Source organism: Prionailurus bengalensis, chromosome A1 (genome assembly GCF_016509475.1).
Source record: "Prionailurus bengalensis isolate Pbe53 chromosome A1, Fcat_Pben_1.1_paternal_pri, whole genome shotgun sequence".
Classification (NCBI taxonomy): domain Eukaryota; kingdom Metazoa; phylum Chordata; class Mammalia; order Carnivora; family Felidae; genus Prionailurus; species Prionailurus bengalensis.
Window position 1 is genome coordinate 214780653 of NC_057343.1, and position 22661 is coordinate 214803313.

The window sequence follows — 22661 nt, forward strand, 5'->3', positions numbered from 1 at the left end:
CAAGTCAGGAGGCGAGGAAAAAGTTCTACAAACAAAACTATTCAATTTGGTCTAACTTCTCTTTAATACATGCGGTAAATACTAAAAGTCCATTTTCAAGCTATTTAAATGCAGTTACTCCTTCGGAAGGGTTAGGGAGTGTGGGCAGAGAGAGCGCGCTCTCTCTTCGCTCTATCAGCAGCGGGCAAAGTCCTTCCTGTGTCTCTTGGGGACCCCGGATTCCAAGCGGGGTCCCTTCCCCGACCCCCCTCCGCCCTTTCCCCGGCCGAGGCCAACTCCGAGGATGGCGGTGTCTGCCGTGGTAAGTGCACAGCTTGAGGCTGAGCGGGGTCCAGCCTCGCTAGGCCACGACTCTCCCGATTCGTGGCGGGGGCCTCTCCAAGTCTCTGGCGCCAGGCCCGGTTTCCCCAGGGGCGAAGGGGGAGGCGGACGGAGGGAGGACACGTCACGGGTCTCCGGAGGAGGGGGATGGCGGGCCCGGCGGCCAAGGGACGCCTAGCAGACGGCGAGAGCCAGAGGAGACCCGAGGGCCCAGCAGGGGGTCATCGTGGGCGGATCCCCGCCCTCGTCCCCCGCCGCCCGGTCCCTGCCCGACGCTTCCGGCGCCCTCCGGGCCCGCCCCGCGCCGGCTGTGCCACATCCTCCGGTGACGTCAGTCGGCGCCGCCATATTGGGAAGGCGCAGCCGCCGCCGCCGCCGCCGCCGCCGCCACCTCCACCTAGGATCTCGGGCTGCCTTGGGGCCTGCGGACGCCGGAAGGAAGAGCCCCTCTCTAGGTCCGCCGACGCCCGGCCCGCCCGTTTCTCCCCGGCCCGTCTCCCCATGACTGCCCCCGGCACAGCTGTCGACGGACGTCGCCCCAGCGCCGGGATTTAACACGGAAGCCCGGGTCGGGGGCCGCGGGGGAAGGAGGAGGGAGACCCGGTAGGTCCCGCGTCCCTCTCGGCCCAGCACGGCGTCTCGGCGGGAGCCATGACCTCGCTGACCCAGCGCAGCTCCGGCCTGGTGCAGCGGCGCACGGAGGCCTCCCGCAACGCCGCCGACAAGGAGCGGGTGGCGGGCGGCGGCGGCGGCAGCGGCGAGGACGACGCGCAGAGCCGCCGCGACGAGCAGGACGACGACGACAAGGGCGACTCCAAGGAAACGCGGCTGACCCTGATGGAGGAGGTGCTCCTGCTGGGCCTCAAGGACCGAGAGGTGCGGGCGCGGCGGGCAGGGCGGGGGCGGCCGGAGGCTGGCGGCCGGCGCGGGGCCCGGGCACAGGGGGAACCCGGCCTCCGGCTCCGCGCGTCTGCCCTCCGAGTTCCTGAGCTGAGCGCCCAGCTGGCCCGGTGCTTCCAGATCCTCCCCGCACAGATTGCTTGGATTTTCCCTTCCTCCTTACACAGTCACTCCTTTGGTTTTGACTCCTTGGCGGTCTGTATGTCTTCCTCCCTTTTTCCGCCTTTTTAACCCGTGTAGACCCCAGGGTACAGCCCCACCTGGAGACTGCACGTTAGAGTGAAACACCTGGAACCACCAGCGCCCCGAACTCTCATGGGTTTTGCAGGTTTTAGGACCTGGGAGGGCTCCACGGATCTGCTTTTTGGGAGATTAAAAAACAAAACAAAACTTAAGGTGTACTGTTTGGAATTTTGAAAAATTTCGGTGAAATGGTAATGGAGGCAAAAGTTGTTTTACATCCAATAAAGTTAAAAGTCCAACAAAATTCTCATGACACCTTCTGGAAAATGACTTCCTAGGTAACCTTGCTTTGGGTAAGAGATTACTTTTAGTATCATTTTTATATTTTATCAGTTGACTAGTCTGCAAGAAAGTCTTGCTATCTTAAGGAAGGGCTTTTTCGTGGCGTGCTGGAAGGTTAGGTTTGTGATTCAAGGCCTTAGGTGGGTTAAAGTTGCTGTGGATATATTTGTGTGTTGTGATTTTGAAAGATTATTTTCATCTCCTGTATACTCCCCTCCTAGGTTCTATCATTAACATTTTCCTAGATTTGCTTCATCACATATCCATTTATCTACAAAAAAACCATTTTTAGAGACCAGCCGGTCAGCCAGATGAATGGATATTCTATAAATCACGTATGGTGAGGTGGTTTCAGAAGCTTGTTTGATCTCAGCGTGGAAACTACAAACAGCACATTTTGAGAGTCAGATACAGAAATATCCAAGTTTTGTTTTGATTTTTAATAAAGTGTTCCCTAGTCACAAAGGTGGGCAAAAAATCCTTATAAAACAATTTGGTCTTAGTTCACGGAAACTTACCAGATATTTTATATTTTATATGCCAGAGTTTTATATGGATTGTGACCTCCTAATATTTAGTTTTTTAATGAATTAAAGTTTACTTCTATAGAGATGTCTAGAGTATTTGCTATATCTTGGTTTCCCATTTTTAGGTTTTAATAAGGATCACTTGAAAAAAGGTTCCCCTGGGTGTGAAAGGGACTCAGTATGTTTATTAATTACTGAGTTATAATGGAAACAGACTGATGTGAAATTCTTTTTTGTTCTTTGGAAGAACAAGCTACAGGTCTTCCTCAATTTATGATGGGGTTATGTTCTGATAACCTCATCGTAAATTGAATATTGAAAATGCATTTAATACACCTGACCTACCAAACATCTTCACCTAGCCTACCTTCATTGTGCTCAGGACACTTACGTTAGCCTATAGTTGAGCAGACTCACCTGTCACAAAGCGTTTTTATAATGTGTTGAATATCTCGTGTAATTTGTTGGATGCTGTACTGGGAGTGAAAAACAATGGTTTTAAGTGCATCAGGTGTTTACCCTTGTCATGTGGCTGTGCCTAGCAAATCGTATGTGTATACATATTGTTAGCCCAGGAAAAGATCAAAATTCGAATTATTTTTGTGCAGTCATAAAGTTGAAAAATTGTTAAGTTGGGGATGGTCTGTAGATGCACAGTGTTCTAGAAATGTGATTTTAGAAAGTATTCAACTTGCCTTTTTAGGCTGCACAATTTAGAATTTTGGTAGTAAACATTTTTCTTTGTCTTTTTCCTTTAGAACTAAAGTAACGTTTTAGAAAATACAAAAAAAAAAAAACAAAAAAAAAAAACAAAAAAGAAGGAAACAAGTCCTCCATATTCCTGAGTGAACATTCTGGTTTATGTCGTTTGTGATAGTTTTCTGTATGGCTATGTCCTGTGCATAAAACTAAAACTTAAAAAAACCAAAAACCAAAACCCCAACTAAAACCAAAACTAGCTTTTGGATTTGAGTCACTCCCAAGTGAGAGCTTATGGTGAAAAAGTACCTTTTTCCCCCCAAAGTATGTGTTACTGAAAAAGTTTAAGCTAAAGCACATTGATTTGCTTTTTTTTGGTGCTTGGTTGTCATGAAGATAATTTAAAGAATTTGTTGAAGCTTAATGGTACTTAAAAAATGTAGACAATTTAAATTTCTTTGGTGGCAGGTAATTGAAACCATATGTTGTGCTTAGGAGTCACTGTACCTTGCCATGTCATGGCTAAGGTCCAGACTCAGCTAATTCTGAGCATTTCTTGCTGATTTCAACAATCACCTAGAGAAATTTTTTTATTTTCCCCTTTTGCAGGCAAGCCCAGGGAGTTGAAGTAGAGGTGAGTGGGTTTGGGATTTGGCATTGCTTTAGATATAGGTTTTAGGGATTAATCTATATAACTTCTCTTTTACATCTTTACAGTACTAATAATGGACCTGTCACCTCCTCCATTCATAAGTTCGGGAGATTTTCCCCTCATGTCTTCAACTTGTATCAGTCTTTAAAGTGGGGGCAGGAATTACTCTTACCTAGAGCCTAGGCATTTATGCTTGTTAATACTAGATTTTGACATTAACAAGTTTCAAGCTTTAGGCATAATATATAGCTTAATAAATTTACTGCTTTAGCTTAGTATTCATCTTTGTTACGTTTGGGTACTTGTGAGATATGAAAACCTACATTTTAAGGTCCTTAACGATAGATACGTTATATATGCACGTGTGTGAACTATTGTATTTGAATTCCAAATAATTGAGAAAAAATGTAAAGAAATTGTAAGATGGTGAAATTAGCCTTAGGCTTTTAAAACAGACATTATGGCTTTTTAAAAATATTTTTGTTCAATAAGAAGTATACAGGAAAGTGTGCTGAAGTGTGGTAAATTTTCACAAACTGAACATAGCTGTTAAACCAGCACCCAGATCAAGAAACAGAACATGACCACTCTCCAGAAGCCCCACTTGATGCCTTTCCAGTAATTGCTTAGTCCTTAAGGGTAGCAACTAGCTTGACTTTGGAATTCAGCATAGAATAATTTTGTCCATTTTTGTACTTCCGTTTGCAGCTTTTGTTTTGCATTGTGACATTTATCTGTATTGTGTGAGGTTGTCATTTGTTCATTTTCTTTGAATTTTCAACTTCTAACACATTTGTAATTTACAGTATTTAAACAGTTACATTGACTTACATCCTGTATCTAGTGTTCCTCTTAGGAGTCCTCCCTTTATTGAACAGAAGGCTCAGCTTGCCAATAAGCAGATGGTCTGGCCTTGGTTTACCTATCAGGAGTGACTCTAAAGTCATTGTGAGGGATTTTTTTTTTCCTTTTTTTAAATTTAGATATGCATTTTACACTTTTTACCAATGATTTTCCTTTGTGGCTCTTCCATGAAGCTGCTTGGGCCCTCTGGGGATTGCGGTGCTCAGTCTGGATGGAGCATCAGTGATTTATTTATTGAAATAAATCTTCAGAGACCGCAGTAAGAATGGCAGATAGGTTTAAACTTGAACTCAGCTTCCAAATTCGCAAGATTTTCTATAATCTTCTCCTTTGAGGGGGAAGGGCAGTAAATGAGCCAGATACTTTCCTTTCCCCGACTATTTGGTTTTTCCACTGATGTTTCCAAGAGTCAGTTTTCAGAACGTCTCAATTACCTCAAATACTTGGTATCGTTTATTTTTTTGCATTTTATTTCTTCTCTCAGGACATCATTGTATTTATTTACTTATATTTATTAAAAAATTTTAATTCAAGTATAGTTGTATTAGTTTCAGGTGTAACAGTGATTTGACAATTCTGAACATTTCAAAATACTCACTTTGGTAAGTATGGTCACCATCTGTCAACATACAAAGTTATTACCATATTTTTGACTAATTCTTATCCTGTATTTTCTATTCCCTTGACTTATTTTATAACTGGAAGCTTGTAATTCTAAGTCTTTTCCCCCTATTTCACCCATCCCTCTATCATCTGCCCCCTGGCAACCACCATTTTGTTCTCTGTGTTTATGAGTGTTTTTGTTGTTTGTTTTGTTGTCAGATACTTTTTTAAGTTTATTTATTTTGAGAGAGAGGAAGAGAGAGCACGACAGAGGGAGGGAGAGAGAATCCCAAGCAGGCTCCATGCTGTCGGCACAGAGCCCTTAGGACTTGATCCCAGGAACCACGAAATCATGACCTGAGCCAAAATCAAGAGTTGGATGCTTAACCGACTGAGCCACCCAGGAACCCCTATTGTCAGATAGCTTTTTAAAAAAAAATTTTTTTTTTAAAAATTTTTTTTTCAACGTTTATTATTTATTTTTGGGACAGAGAGAGACAGAGCATGAACGGGGAAGGGGCAGAGAGAGAGGGAGACACAGAATCGGAAACAGGCTCCAGGCTCTGAGCCATCAGCCCAGAGCCCGACGCGGGGCTCGAACTCACAGACCGCGAGATCGTGACCTGGCTGAAGTCGGACGCTTAACCGACTGCGCCACCCAGGCGCCCCCCAAATTTTTTTTTTTTAATGTTTATTTATTTTTGAGAGAGAGAGTATGAACTGGGGAGGGGCAGAGAGAGAGGGAGACATAATCTGAAGCTGCTTCAGGCCCTGAGTTGTCTGTCCACACAGAGCCTGATGTGGGGCTTGAACTCACAAACCATGAGATCATGACCTGAGCTGAAGTCGGACACTTAACTGACAGTCACCCAGGTGCCCCTTGTCAGATACTTTTAAATATTTTTGTTTGTGGCAGATCTTAGTGCTTTGAGGTTGGATGTAACTATTTTAAATGGCCAGGTGTAATTTAGAGTGTGTCTGTGGAATAGAAGTGGAAAGAGGTATTGTAGTTCTTCTCTGAGACATATCTTTTGTTTTACATATATTATTTAAGCCCTTGGGCCTCAAAATTCTCCTTTAAAATGGAGAGAGAAATAATTCTCTTCCATGGTTCTGATTGGGCTGTTTTGGATGTTTATTGTTTTACTCTCCACCATGCTGAATCCTGTCTATCTGTCCCCCCCCCCCATCCTTTTATTGGGGTTCCCCCATTGTGTGTAGCCCCTGGAGGCCCTGTTGAAGCATTTACCCTCCCCTTTTGTGATGCAGTCACACTGCCTTATCCAGTCAGGTATTTTCTTCCAGGGCTTTGGATCTTGAGAGTGAAACAGGCTGTGGTATTTTGGAGACCTGTCAAGGTTAGTGCCAGCGCTTGGATCAGAATGTTTTCTGACATGGTTCTTTGAGCTTCTTTCTCCCTAACCCATTGGTACTGTCTTTTCTCTCCTGGTTTTTAAGACACTTTTCCCCTAGTGGTATTTTTTTTTTTTTAAGTTTATTTATTTATTTTGAGAGGGAGAGAGAGAATTGCAAGCAGGCTTCATGCTCAGCACAGGGCCCAACATGGGGCTCAATCCCATGAACTGTGAGATCATGACCTGAGCAGAAATCAGGAGTCTGACACGTAACCAACTGGGCCACTCAGACACCCCTGTTTGTTTTTGTTTGTTTGTTTTTAAAAGTAAACTCTACCCTCAGCGTGGGGCTTGAACTCACATTCCCAAGATCAAGAGTTACCTGCTCTACCCATTGAGCCAGCCAGGTGCTTTCAATTTTGTAATTTTAAAGATCCTTTCATGAAAGTCCTTGTTAAGGGGGGCTTGGCTGCCATGTGCTAAGATTTTAGTAACTTAGTGTATACTAAAGGCTTCTGAGCTTTGGAATTTTGTGATTCCTTTACTAATAATATTCATTTCATATTTTCAAAAGATTGAATCTTCATTTTTTCAGGTGTATTTAAGAGTAGGTACACAGTGAAAGACACATAGGATCTCAAAAATTAGTTTTTGGAGTTCATCGAACCATTTTACCTTTTAAACAAGAGTTTGTACTGAAATCATTTTCAGTGCTTTGGGGTTCTTTCACAGTGTGGCCAATATATTCACTGATATTACAAGCCATACTAATAATTTGATATATCTTAATTTTAACCATCTGACTGTCCCTGTGTGGATCATTTGAGATTATGTTTTAGAATTATACTTTGAAATCACTTTGATCAAAGTTTGACACATTTGATATTTAAAGAAGTAAACTGTTATAGTGTCAGCTTATGTGTAAGTCTCAAAAACCTAAATCATGCTTTTCCTGTTATGTCATGTTACATTTTTGGCCCAACACTCCTCTGTGTCCAAGCAAACTTTCCCTACTTTCTATCAGCATAATTTTTCTGCTGTTAATCAGAGTAAATGGTATCATTCCAAGTTGCTGTAGTCTTTCTTTAGGTCATTCTGTTTTCATGTGAGTCTCCTTTTAAAGCAACACAAAGATTGTGCTTGTCCTGTGTGTCTTCCATTTAATAAGCATAGTGACAAGTGCCAAAGTGGGCCATCTGGTTTCATTTTGAAATTGATATCTGTGGCTTTAGGTTTCTCTAATCAAAGCTTGAAAGATTGCTACCTGTTTCAGTAGCATGTACAGTATTATAATGCAGTCTAGCAAATATTGAGGTTTTAGGTATTATGGGAACATATAGAAAATAGTCTGCTTTCAGGCACCTGGGTGAAGCTACCGTGAGATCATGACCTGAGCCGACATAATGAGTCAGATGCTTCATGGACTGAGCCACCCAGGCTCCCCTCTAGAATTTTTTGATAGTGAATATCTTGCCTGGCATATACTACCACTTAAGTATTTATTAAATAAATCATGTTTTTTTGATGAGGGTAATGTCCTCTCTAAGGGAGTGAAAATTGTTTCTGGGGTTGGTGGTGAAAAGTCCTTACTCTTTTTATGTATAAGCATAAATGTACATCTGTCCTGTAAACAGGTGGTGTATCCATCTTAGATTTTTTTTTTTCTTTTTTTAGTATTTGAGAGAGAGGCTCAAAAGCAGGAGAGGGGCGGGGGGGGGGGGGGAGGGGAGAGAGAGAGAGAGCGAAAATCCCAAGCAGGCTCCTTGCTGTCAGTGCAGAGCCTGACTTGGGGCTCGATCTCACGAGCTGTGAGATCATGACCTGAGCTGAAATCAAGAGTCAGATGCTTAACTGACAGAGCCACCCAGGCACCCCCATTTTATTAAATTTAATGGGGCGAGGGTAGTTAGGGAAAAATAAGTCTGAAAAAGCTTCTTTAGGGAGCAATAATGAAAAAAACTTGAGAAACACTGAAATGAGTCAATATTGAAAATACCAAATTTATGCCCTTTACTGAGGTTTAGAAACCTTTTTCTCTGATTGGAATTAAAAAAAAATTTTTTTTAACATTTATATATTTTTGAGAGCGAGACAGAGCGTGAGCAGGGGAGGGCAGAGAGAGAGAGAGAGGGAGACACAGAATCCGAAGCAGGCTCCAGGCTTCGAAACTGTCAAGCACAGAGCCCAATGCAGGGCTCGAACTTGCAAACTGCCAAGATCATGACCTGAGCCGAAGTCAGGCATCCAACCGACTGAGCCACCCAGGTGCCCCTGGAATTTTTATTGTAATAGATTTTGGCTTCTAGTTCAGTAGTGGGAGGAACAGTTTTAACATACCAAACTGTAAGAGGTTGTGAGTAAAATTTTAAGATCAAAGTTATTCTTGTTGGTTGATGATGTGTAGGTAAAGTTTTGTGTTCTCCCAGTATTGTCTGGGAAGGGCTGGAAATTAAAGGACTGCATATAAATTGCTGATGGTTATTTTTACTTTGGTTTTATTTTCAATTTTTTTTTTAATTTTTGGTTTTTTTTAACGTTTATTTATTTTTGAGACAGAGAGACAGAGCATGAACGGGGGAGGGTCAGAGAGAGGGAGACACAGAATCTGAAACAGGCTCCAGGCTCTGAGCTGTCAGCACAGAGCCTGACGCGGGGCTTGAACTCACGGACTGCGAGATCATGACCTGAGCCAAAGTCGGCCGCTTAACCGACTGAGCCACCCAGGCGCCCCTCAATTTTGTTTTTTTAAACACTACTGTTAAAGTTTTATGCTATGTTAACAAAATAAGCTCAAAATAACATATAGAATTGAACTTTAAAAAAAACTGAACTTTCAATTCATGCACTGAATTGAGCTTGTCACATTTAATTTTTGGATCTATATTATCTAAAATGGAATCTGGTTTAGTGTCCATATGTTTAGTTCAATCCAATTATTGAACACGTTCTGTATGTCCATCTCTTTCCTTCGTGGTTGGGTTTCAAAGAAAAATTTCTTACCCTCAAGAAGCATCCAGTCTGTGTAGAAGACATGTGCAAATGATTTCAATAAAAGAGATTGCAGACTTCAATGGTAGTACATGTTAAGTGTAGTATGGACATACTGGGGATACCTTGGATCAGCAGCTGAAAGACTGTGCCATGCTCTAGACTCCCAGCCTTGCCTTTGAGTAGTTAGAAAAACTAGGATAAATGATTTGAATTCTTAGAACCTCAGTTTTTCCCTGGGCAGAATGGGCCTACATTTGTGGGCTGTCCCATAATCTCTAGATTGTAGGGCTCCAGTGAACTGGCATATATGCAGGGTCTTTGAAAACTGCAAAGTGCTGAACAAATGAGTAATGGCCTAGCCTCGAGAAGTTACAGTTTATAGTGGTACTGATAAGTATTTAATATTTTCACAAATTTTGTTTCTTGGCCCTCTTATACTTTATCTACTGGGCTTAGTAGAACATTCCTCTTCTAACCCCGGTGGTCACCATTTCTTCCCACTTTCCATAGTCCTACCCCCTGTTTTTGATACCCTCCCCCCTTTAGGAGGCAGGGGGTCCTTTCTACCTGAGTTCAAGGCCAGGATCTTCTCTTAGGGTGTTAGGGCTAGGTCCTCTGGAGAAGGCATTGGCACACAATCCTTTCTTTTTTTTATCTTCATTGAAAAATTTTTTCTTATTTTCTTCCTGTCTTAATGTACTGTTCGCTTTTTCCTCACTATAGGTTCTTTGGCTGCCAAGCCAGAGCCCTGTGGGGTTTGAGAGTGGGGAAAGGTGGGAACGCCAATTTCCAAAGTTGCACTAAATTATGAAATTGTACTTTGTGCAAGTCTTTTTGTTAAATGAGCCTAGGGGGGCGCCTGGGTGGCTCAGTCGGTTAAGCAGCCGACTTCGGCTCGGGTTACGATCTCGCGGTCCGTGAGTTCAAGCCCCGCATCCGGCTCTGTGCTGACGGCTTGGAGCCCGGAGCCTGTTTCAGATTCTGTGTCTCCCTCTCTCTCTGACCCTCCCCCGTTCATGCTCTGTCTCTCTCTGTCTCAAAAATAAATAAACGTTTAAAAATAAATAAATAAATAAATAAATAAATAAATAAGTAAGTGAGCCTAGGAATAAAAGTAGCAAGGAAAGTCCCTAGTCTTCACAAGTTTATATAGTCTAGTGGTGGAGAGGCAGGACATGGGAGAATTCAAATAACGGTGTAAATTAGCACTATCCTAAGTGCCACTTGGATAGTGGATACCATACATTTTTCATTCAGAGGAAGTAGCAAATAGGTTGAGGCTGGCCAGGAGGGTCAGGAGCAGAGGGGAGTTGAGCTGGGCATTATTCCCCTAGAATGGAATAGCATTCCATTCTAGGAGAGGTGGGGGAGCTGCGGCTTATAACAGAATCTCCCAGGGGATTCTGTCCACAGAGTCGGTTGAAGCTGACTGGAAATTGGTTTTGGGGTTAACTTTCATTTGATTGTCACAAATAATCTTTTAAGATGGCATCTCAGCCAGTCCCGCCCCATGCATCTATAAAATTTTAAGTTAGAAAATTGTTTTAATATACATTGTAATTTTCTTAAAATATTTGCAGTGTTTAGAAATTATTGCCTATAAATGTGAACTTAAAGTAATCTGCCCATCCATCATCTCCCGTTCTCAAATAATTGAGGATCTTTTATGATCTGGGCAGGGTCCTGACTGCTGGACTAGAAACATTAAGATGGCTCTAGTCCACCTACTGCTGGACTAGAAACATTAAGATAGTCTCCACAGTCTTAATTGTGAGTGGTAGGCCTCAAAGAGTAAAAGGAAAGCTGTAGGTTCTTTATTCTTAATTTTTTTTTCTTGTGGTAAAATATTCGTAACATAAAATTTACGATTTCAGCCATTTTAAAGTGTACAAATCAGTGGCATTAAGGGCATTCAGATTGTTGTGAATGTTGTAGCCATCATCACTAACCATCTGTAGAACTTTTTCATCATTCCAAACAAAGTATACCGATTAAACACTAACTCTTCCTTTCTCCCTTCCCTTAGCCTCTGGTAACCACTACAGATGATCTCCAACTTACAGTGGTCTAACGTGCAATTTTTTGATTTTATGGTGGTGTGAAAGGGATATATAGATAGTAGAAACTGTACTTTGAGTTGACTTTGGATTGTTTCCTAGGCTAACAATGTGCCCTGTGATACTCTCCCCTTACTCCGGGCAGGGCTTAAGGGGGCAGCAGCCGCCAGCTGTCATGTGATCACAGGGATGAACAACTGATAACAGTTAGAACTGTTCTGAACCCACAACCGTTCTGTTTTTCAGTACAGTTTTCAGTAAATTACATGAGATACTGAGTACTTTATTATAAAGTGGGATTTGTGTTAAGATGATTTTGCTTAATTATAGGCTAATGTAAGTGTTCTGAGCATGTTTAAGGTAGGCTGGGCTAAGCTGTGATGTTCAGTGAATTAGGTGTATTAACTGCATTTTCACCTTAAATTATATTCTCAGATTTACAGTGGGGTGTATTGGGATGTACCTCCATTGTAGGTTGAGGAAGATCTATATTCTTCTTTCTATATCTATGAATTTGACTATCCTCGGTACCTTATACAAGTGGAATCATGCATTTGCCCTGTTATGTCTGTTTTTCTTAGCATATTTTCAGGGTTCATTCATGTCATAGCATGTATCCTAAATTTCATTCCTTTTCAAGGCTGAATAATATTACGTTATATGTGTCTACTGCGTTTTGTTATCCACTCATCTGTTGAACATTTTGGTTTCTACTTTTTAGCCATTGTGAACATTGTTATGCAAATATCTGTTTGAGTCCCTGCTTTTATTATTTTGGATACATACTTGGAATGAAATTGCTAGAAAACATGGTAATTCTATGTTAAATGTTTGGAGGTGCTACCATATTGTCTTCCACAGTGGCCGGACCATTTTACATTCCCAGCAGTGCACAAGGATTGCAGTTTCTGTGTCCTGGCCAACACTTGTTTGTTTGTTTGTTTGTTTTGTTTGGATGATAGCCACTGTAACAGGTGTTTAGTGGTATCTCATTGTGGTTTTGATTTGTACTTCTCTAATGATTAGTGATGTTGAACGTCTTTTTTTGTGCTGATTAGACATTTGTGTATTTTCTTTGGAGAAATACCTATTTAAATACTTGGCCCTGTTTTTTTTTTTTTTTTTTTTTTTTCCAATAAGGTTTTGTTGTTGAGTGTTAGAAGTTGTCTATATTTTCAGGATATTAATCCCTTATTAAATCTATGATTTGCACATATTTTCTACTATCCTGTGGGTTGCTTTTTTACTGTGTTGACAGTGTCCTTTGATCCACAAAAGTTTTTACTTTTGATTGTCTGCTTTATCTTTTTGTTGCTGTTGCCTATGCTTTTGGTGTCATATTCAAGAAGTTATTTCAAAATTTAATGTTTTTAGGATTTTCTGCTGTGTTTTTTCCCTATGAGTTTTATAGTTTTTTTATGTTTTGGTCTTCGATCGTTTTGAGTTAGTTTTTAATGTATGGTATAATGTAGGGGTCCAACTTCATTCTTTTTGCATATGGATATTCAGTTTTGTCAGCACCCTTTGCTGTCAAGATTGTTCTTCATTGAATGATCTTGGCACACTTGTCAAAAATCGTGTGACCATATACATGCAAGTATTTATTTCTGGGCTTTTGTTTCATTGGTCTGTATGTTTTTATGCCAGTACCACATTGTTTTGATTACTGTAGCTTTGTAATACGTTTTGAAATCAGGGAAGTGTGAATCCCCCAACTTTGTTCAAGCTGTAAGTTTTTGAAAATGAAATTAGATAGTAAAAACTATCCTATCTGCCTAAAAGGTTAGAGCCCTTGAAAAGAGCTCAGAAGTCTCACACTAAAGTCTGTTGACTTCGTTGTCTTTGTTGAAGCTGTCTGCTGATTTGTTCTGGGTTGTGAGTGTGTTTAGGAGATTCAGAAGGAGAGCCAGTAACCAGTTATTTATACCTAACCTTATATATTTATCCCTTAATGCTTCAGTAGGAGGTTGCAAATTTGGGTTTGATGTTCAGGAGAGGTGTCTGGATTGGAAAGGGTGATTTGGAGTTGTATCTCTCCCCTAAGATTGTTCTTGCACTCCATGTCAGAGTCCATTCCCCTGTAGCCACACAGTTGCTTAGGTCAGACTTCCCAGTCTTCTCTCTTTCACAATCCATGCCCAGTAGGGAACTCAGTCTGCATTCTCAGAATTCTTTGAATTTGTCTTCTGACCATTTTTAAGGCCACTGCCTTAGTTCACCTCCTCACCTGTTCTCTCTTGGATTGGTTTTCCTCAGTGACTGTTTAAAATCTTCATCACTCCCTTCAAGTTTCTTGTTTTACTTCTTCCTTGCTCTGGGTCTATAGAGGCTTCCTTTACCTGTCTTCCTCTATCTGCCTTTATCTAAACTCCTTCCTTTCTGTTACAGGGAAGGGGTTTCTGCTTAAGGTTAACCCCTTCTCCCACTCCAGTATAGTCTCTTTGCCTCTTTGATGCTTGTGCTCCCTCAGCTCTTAGATCTTCTTCTCCTCCATCTGTCCATCTCTTCTGTAACTGCACATGACCATTTAAGCTTTGTCATCATGGCTTTATTTTCCCCATACCTTTGTAGATGTGTGCTGATTGTGAACTTGGTTATTAGAAACTATTTATCTTCAGTAGAATTGGTATTGAATTGAAGGTCTAGGGTTTGTGTTTCTTTGTGATTTCTTTCATTGCTTGGTGTGTGAAGTGATTCTTCTCTCACCTTCAGATTTCTTAGATCACATTTTGGCTGATGGTCTTGCCTGGTCTGTGGAACAATGGCAGTCTTTTCCTATTCATATAGGGGAAAATGTGTTATCATCTTAGTAGCTGGTTAGAGAATTCCTTTGAAGGGAGGAGTTCCTCCTGTGGGGTGTTGTCCAGATTTCAGTGAGGAAGGGAAAAGTGATTCTGTCGTCACTGGTAGAGCAGGTAGGAGTGCTGAGTGCTGTGAGGAAGGCAGAGAAGATGTGTGGTTGAGGAGTATGCCCAAAGAAGGACGTTGGAAAGGGCAGGAAACACTTTAGGGAGGTAAGTTTTGGGCAGAATATTGAATGAGATGTGGCATGTCACTTGACAGGAAACCGACATTCTAGACAGGATATATTGTGACAGGGTATATGTGAAAGTAACTATATGAGGAAGTCCTCTTTCTAAGATTGACATTATTTTACCATAGCTAAAGAAGAAAATCTGTTGTATATAATGAGAACTAAGTTATGGGGGGGGGGGAGTTTGTGTGGAACAGGGAAATGAAAAGTCATTACTACCTTAGGATCTTTAAATATAAGTTGGAAATGATATTGGAGGCAGTTGGAGGTTTTAAAGGTAGCAATAATACTGTAAACTGGATTTTTAGAAAGGTGGTTCCTTTAAGTGAATAAATAATTTGTAGATGGAGAGGATGGAGGCAGGAAAGTTGGTAGTAGGATTGAAGTTACTAGAATTTGTGAAATTTTGTGCCTGCATCTTGGATGCAGAGGGAAAAGTCTTGATCAGAAAGATAATTCTTATAGAAGAATTAATAGGATTTAATTACCATTAAAGCTTAGAGGAGAGAACATGGTTGGCTTGAGTTTAAAGAACTATTAGAGTGGTAACAGTGTCTTAGTTATTTTCCTTTACAAGTCTATGCTCCTTGTGGAGAAAGATGTAGAAAATGAAATCCACAATTCAGCTTTTATTCCTTTGAAAAACATTTATGGAGTGTCTACTGTATCCTAGGCACTATACTAGGGAAGACAGAACAACATAAATTTGCATATATGTGTATAATTACACATTGTGATCATATTATGAAGAAAAATTAGAGTATGCTGTGAGAGAGTGGGTATAGGGGGAGGGTAAAGGGAAGAACTTTCCAAGGAAATGATATTTAGGCTGACACTCAAGGAATGAGTAGGAGCCGCAGACAGTGAAGATAGATTAGTTGAGTGTACTCCAAGGCCCTGAGGTGAGACAGCTTGGCTTGGCTTAAAGAACTGAAAAATGGTTCAGGCAGGAGTGGGGTGATGGGGAGAAAGGCCTGAGATGATGAACACACAATACAGGGCTTTACAAGGCAGTTTAAGGATTTTGTATATTCTCCTGAGTGCAGTTGGGAAACCATTGAAGGGTTTTGGGGAGTGATATACTTCACTAACAACAACAAAAAAGTTCTGGGTGGAAAATGGCTTGAACAAAAAGGCAAGTGATGAAAATTGGGTGGTAACACCGTGTATTATTGTTCTAGTCTTATTTTAAATGAATTTGCACATGTTTAGTTTTCAGTTAGAAAAATGAGATCTCCTTCCAGTACTGCTTTGTAACTGTTTTTCTCTTAATGATATGTAGTGACCACTTTCCCATGTTAGTAAATATGCATTTACTCATGTAAAAAAAATTCAAGTGGCACAGCGAGAAATACAGTGTCCCATTATTTTCAGCGACTGCATGATAGAACATATTATTTGATGTACCATAATTAATAGGTGTGTATGTTAGGGACCTTCTTTTATTTTTCTAATGGCCTGGAAATCACATTATTATTTTGTTAGGCTTTCATGTTTGTATTAGCAGGTTCTCCCATACAGGCTCTTCCTTTTCTTCACCTAGCAGCCAATTCTTACTCATGTTTTGATGCCTAGCTGAGGCTCTTTCATCTTATTCTAGCCCCCTAGGCAGTGTTAATTGCTCTCACATCCCTTTTGCTTATTGGGTATCTAGCACCTACCACAGTGTCTAGTGTGTTCTAGGGGTTTATGCATATGTGTTAGCCTGCTGGGGCTGTTGTAATAAAAATAATCAAAAGAATTGGTTTAAACAGAAGTTTTCTCACAGTTCTGGAGGCAGGAATTTTGAAGTTAGGGTACCTACATGGTTGGGTTCTGGAGAGATTCCTCTGTGTCCTCACATGGCTGAGAAACACAGCAAAATGTGTGCTGTCCCTTCTGATGAGGGCCCTACACTTGTAACTGTATCTAAACCTAATTATCTCTCAGAGACCCCCGTCTCCCAATAGATTCACATGGGGGTTAGGGCTTCAAAATATGAATTTTGGGGGTACACAATTCAGTTCATAGCAGCATGTTTTTGGAATGAAGGAATGAATGGTTGCCATTTTATTCATATTAGCATTATGATTTGAATTATAATTTTATTTTCATTGTGTGCCTTCTATCTTGGTTATCTTTAATCTCTGCTTAGCAATGTCTTGGCACTCAGCTATTTATTGAATTAAAATGATATTTTCTTATTTTAAGAATTACAAAATTATGTTTTACTTTATGCAGCTTTGTGTCTCTGCCTCCCAAATGGGATTTTCTGCTAGAAAATCTTGCACACACCTGCATCGAATAGATAAATGTTATGGTGATGTGGTAGAAAACTTACATGCTTTCATTATTATCTGTAGTTTTCAGAATGTCCTCAGAATACTGATAGTGTGATGTAGTGGTGAAACACTGTATTTACAGTCACAGCACTGTGGCATTAGATACGACTGCTGCTTTTGGAATGTGAATGTAGTCTTATTTCTTCTCTAAACTTCAGATTTTTCAAATGCAGAATGATAGTATTTTACTGGGTTATTATGAGATGAGATGATTATGTGAAGAGAGCTTTGCAAATTGAAATATTTTTGTGTTGTGTTTATTAAGTAAACCCCTCATGCTTTCTAGAGAAGAATTAAGACTGGGATTAGAGTTAGGTTTTGTTAATAAGATGCTGTTAAATACACTTTAAAACTTCACTGATCAAATAAACATACATTTTGCCATGGATCCTTGAAAAGATTTGTTTGTGAGGAAGTCAGTTTCTCCTCACACTTAGTTTTGTGCTTTCTGTATTGAAGTGATCAGTGGCAGGTGTGGAAAGAAAAATGAGTACAGTAGTGCTCCCTTATCCACAGGGGTAATGTTCCAAGACCCACAGGGGATGCCTGACACCCAAGATAGAACCGAACCCTGTATATATCATGTTTTTTCCTGGTCATCATATTTATGATAAAGTTTTATTTAAAATTAGGCACCGTAAGAGATTAACAACTAATAGCAAGATAGGACAGTTATAACAATATCCTGTAATAAAAGTAATGTGAATGTGGTCTTTCTCTTTCTCAAGATATCTTACTGTACTGTACCCACCTTTCTTCTTGTGATGATTTGAGATGATAATATGCCTACACGATGAGATGAAGTGAGGTAAATGAATTCGGGGCATTGTACGTAGCATTAGACTACTATTAACCTTCTGACAATAAAGTCAGAAGGGTTATCTACTTCTGGATGGTGATTGAGCATGGGTAACAGACTGTGGGTAAGGGGTGAGGGTACTACTGTATCTTTCATTTTCATGGGGCTGGAGTGAAGCATACCTAGATTACCCATTAAACAAATCTGTCTTGGATGGCAGAGAGAGAGGGAGACACAGAATCCAAAGCAGGCTCCAGGCTCTGAGCCGTCAGCACAGAACCTGATGTGGGGCTCGAACTCACAAACTGCGAGATCGTGACCTGAGCCAAAGTTGGACGCTTAACTGACTGAGCCACCCAGTGCCCCTAAAAAAAATCTTTAAAAAAAAAAAAAGCGTATAAGTAAGACAAGACCACGGAGTATTACGCTTCAGGAGTAGGTGAAACAAGAGTAATCTGTAAAAGCCTGAACAGGAGCTGCTCAGTAACGGAGTGGTGTTATGGAAGCCAGGGGAGGAGGAGCAAAGGTCAGCAGTGGCAGAGGTTGTGGGGCAGTTAGTTAAGGCAAGGCTTGTTGAGAACTGTATCAGATTGCATGGGTTCGAAAGTGAAAAGGAAGTGGTGGCGAGTTATTTTTTGACCAAACAGTTGACTCTTGAACAGTGTGGGGGTTAGGGGTACCACAAAAGCTAAGGAAGCTTTGGACTTCCCTGGAACTTAACTACCAGTAGCCTACTACTGTTTATTGGAAGCCTTCCCGATAACATGAAGTCAGTTAGCACATATTTGTATATATATTTTGTGCTGTATTCTTTTTTTTTTTTTAAAGTTTTTTGTTTTTTTTTTAATTTTTTTTTTCCAGCGTTTATTTATTTTTGGGACAGAGAGAGACAGAGCATGAATGGGGGAGGGGCAGAGAGAGGGAGACACAGAATCGGAAACAGGCTCCAGGCTCCGAGCCATCAGCCCAGAGCCTGACGCGGGGCTCGAACTCACGGACCGCGAGATCGTGACCTGGCTGAAGTCGGATGCTTAACCGACTGAGCCACCCAGGCGCCCCTGTGCTGTATTCTTAAAATAAGTTACAGAAAATAAAATGTTATTAAAATCCTGAGGAAGAGGGGCGCCTGGGTGGCACAGTCGGTTGAGCGTCCGACTTCAGCCAGGTCACGATCTCGCGGTCCGTGAGTTCGAGCCCCGCGTCAGGCTCTGGGCTGATGGCTCGGAGCCTGGAGCCTGTTTCCGATTCTGTGTCTCCCTCTCTCTCTGCTCCTCCCCCGTTCATGCTCTGTCTCTCTCTGTCCCTAAAATAAATAAAAACGTTGAAAAAAAAATTTAAAAAAAAATCCTGAGGAAGAGGAAATACATTTGTAGTACTATGCATATTGAAAAAAAATCTGTGGATCAATGGACGTGTGCAGTTCAAACCAGTGTCGAAGTGTCTGTTGTACTTTCAAGGAGTTCGTGGTGAGTGGGCAGGATATAGGGCAGTGCTGGTTCCTCTCTCTCTGTTTCTCATGATGGGCAAACTTGAGGATGTTTGAATGTCAATAGGAAGTACTAGTATATATGTAAGAGGTTTAAGATGCTTTAGAAGGATGGGAATTGTGAGGAAAGGTACTTCTTAAGATGCGAGAGCATTGGTAGAAGGGTGAGCCTTAGGCAGTTTTTCTGTTACCAGACAAAAGAATGAGTAGGGAGGAATTTGAGTTTATAGGTTTGGTTCATTGTTAGAAGTTGAGGCCATTCCTGTCAGATGGCGTTTACTTCTATGAAGTCATCTGCTGAAAATGAGCCAAGTTCAGAGATTTGAGGAGAATGGAGTTTTGAAATAGCTGCTACAGGGAGTGGGAAGAGTTTTGAGGGAAACACAGGATTTGCCAGGTATCATTGACAGTTTAAGTTGTACTGAGATTGCAAGATTTTTTTTTCCCCACTAGCAGTTCAGAAGCACAGAAAAGGAGAAAGTGGACAGTTGGATTGATCTGGAGTTGGAGTTTTGCTAGGTGAATGTAGTAGAAGAAAAATAGAAAACACATTTAGGAAATTAGCAAGAGTGTAGTCTAAGTGGTGTATTCTGGGCTTGTTTTCCCTATTTTTGAATTGGAAATAATAATAATACTTAACCTCAGAAGGTTACTGTAAGGTGTAAATGAGTTACTATGTGTTTAGTGTTTAGAATAATACTTGACATATTGTGGGTGCTTAGTGAATGATTGGTCTGGCTAGAGGTGAGGATAAAGATGGAGGGGACTGATATGAAGGAGGGGAGGCTTGGGATTGGATTCCCCACAAAATTGAGGAAGAATTGGATGTGGATTGGATGTGAACTTACTATTTAGATTGGGTTCTAACAGAGGTTCTTGAGGTTTGATGCTGGTATCCAAGTTCCCAGGGAGTGGAGGTTCTTAGCCTGGAGTCAGTGGTAGAATTCAGGATAAAACACTTGAGTGGGAAAACAATTTCTTTGAAAATAAAAAAATTTTTGATTTTGTCTATGATTTTTGCCATATGCAGACTTGGAAAAACTTGGGTGGTGTAAAATCAGTCTCTTTTATTTCTTTTAAATTGGAGTATTAGCTGGAAAGTTTTTTCCCTCACTCCCAGGTTGTGAAGGTATTCACCTCTGTTTTTTTCTAGTACTTTATTGTTTCATTTTACATTTCAGTCTCTGATCCATCTATTTGGAGCTTTATTTAGAAGTATAATATGAAGTATGGATCTAATTTCTTTTTCTAAATGGCTATCCACTTGTCCCAATTATTAATTAAAATACCCATCTTTCCATCTTATACTAATTTGAGATTACAGTTTTATCATTTATTAGATAATTCAGTATATTCTTGGGTCTTTTTCTGGATTTTATTCTTTTGGCCTGTTCATGCATTGGTATTACATCATTTAATTTCTAGAGGCTTTTAAATCTGTTTTAGTAACTAGTAGGACAGTTTCCATTTCTGTTCCTCACATATTGCCCTCTCCCAAGTTTTCTTCGTTATTCTTTTGTATTTATGAACTCCGTTTTTAACTTCTGTAGCGCCAGGAAGAAACAACTTGCTATTTTTATCGGGACCTTTGTAAGTTAGGAAGAACTCATAACATGATAATGTTTTTGTATGTAAGACATCTTCCAGGTCTGTTTTTAAGTCTTGCAGGAAAGTTTTAACTTTTCTTTGTATAGGTTTGCCTAGATTCTTTCTTTGGTTAAGATTGTAAATGAGGTCTTTGCAATTATATCTTAACTTTTTATATTTTATTTTTTTATTTTTATTTTTTGGTATATGGCAGTTATTGATGGTTGTCAATTTTGTAGTCCTGGTACTTTTTCAAAGTTTTCTTATTGTATAGTAATTTTTCCATTTATACTCTTCAGTTTTTTCTGGGTGTCCTTTTTTTTTTTCAGTCCCTAGTTATATCACCTGCAAATGTAGATAGTTTTCCAGTTTTTCTGTTTTCATTCGCTTATTTTTGTCTAATCTTTGAAGTCTGTCTTTACCTGAAGTCACCTTCATTGTCTTGATCAGTTTATTTTTGCTAAGAACTTTTTCACTCTTAGTTCTTCCAAAGTAATGAAAAGTTCTTTTAAGATTTCAAGAGTAATTTCATATACAAGGTGTGGTAGTTGTTTTTTTTGTTGTTGTTTGTTTTTTTTGGTAACAGCTTTACAGAGGTAGAATTCATACATCATACAATTCACCCACTTAAAGTATACAATTCAAGGTTTTTAGTATGTTCAGAGTTGTGCAACAGTCATTACAAGCAATTTTAGAACAGTTCGGTTATCCCAAGAGAAACTCAGACTCTTTGGCCATCACCTCCTTTTTTCCTGTCTCTTCAATGCTAGGCAGCCCCTACGTAAGTTGTACTGTGTAAAAATTTAGCAGCCTAAAGTAGCAAATGTATTTTATCTCCCTAGTTTTCTGTGGACCAGGAATCTGGGCATTGCTTAACTGAGTGCCTCTGGCTCAAGGTCTTTCATGAGATTGCAGTTAAATTGTTGGCTGGAGAGAGCTTCAGTTTCATCTGAAGGTTCAACTGGAGGAGAATTCTATTTCTTGCAGGTTGTTAGTCTGAGAGCCTCAGTTCTTTGCCTGACGTGTCTATATAGTACAGCTGGAAACATGGCATTTGGCAGAGGAAGGGAGGAGGCCCAAGATGGAAGCACACACTGTATTTGTAACTAACCTTTGAAGTGACACACCATCATCTTTGCCATACACTTGATAGGAGCAAAACCCCAAGTCTAGCCTACAGTCACAAGGAGGGATTACATGAGGGCATGAATACCAGGAGGCAGGGATTATTGGGGGCTGCCCTAGAGGCTGCTTCTGCTTCTGTACAAGGATAGGATGACTTATTTTTTTGAAACCTATTTTATTTTTTGGCTTTTTAGCCCATATTCTTTTTGATGATAAGCTGCTTTCTGTAGGCCTCATTAATTACCTTAACGTACTGGGATGTGTGGTTTTTAGGAAACAGTGGTGATCTTTAGATTCTGTGTACTCCAGAACCTATCATCCTGAGAGTCTAATTTGGATTCTTAAAATCTAAATGTAGTACACACTTGCTGTGCCTCTGTAACTGTTAATAGTGTGCCAAGATAGTCCCAAAATTTCTTACCAGTTTGACTTTTAAGAAGATCACCTTGTCAAATGAAAACTTGAAATTTGTTTTGTCCTCATCTAGACTCCATATAACAGTGCCAAATACCAGTTTCATGTACCCCATCATAAATGCTTATCTATCCTGAGATACGTTTAACTTTATTCTTCACACAGTTCTTTATATGCTGTTAAGGAGTTTGTAAAATGCCCTTGATGATTGACTTGGAAATGCTCTTTTGGAAATTAACAGGATTGTTTATCTGGTTTTGCCCTAAGTCACATACCCCCTTAGAGAATTCTTAATTGGTTAGAATCATCCTTGTAGAATGCTTGATGTCTTTTTCATGTTAGGTGAGAAAATGTTGGCACAGAGAGAATATTAAACGATCTGCTTCAAATCCTGTAAAAAG

At 40.4% G+C, this 22661-nt stretch overlaps 1 protein-coding gene across 2 annotated transcripts in view; it reads left to right on the forward strand.

Annotated features, from left to right (window-relative positions):
- The first annotated feature begins 475 nt into the window (after window positions 1-475).
- The window catches only part of GOLPH3 (golgi phosphoprotein 3), a 52072-nt gene continuing 29886 nt past the window's right edge, over window positions 476-22661 (forward strand). Inside the window, exon 1 of one of the 2 annotated variants that reach the window (XM_043600476.1) lies at window positions 476-1197. In XM_043600476.1, the coding sequence (XP_043456411.1) occupies window positions 973-1197 (225 nt within the window). In that variant the 5' untranslated portion in view covers window positions 476-972. The remainder of the gene's footprint in view (window positions 1198-22661) is intronic. The other variant, XM_043600485.1, reaches the window with a different exon arrangement.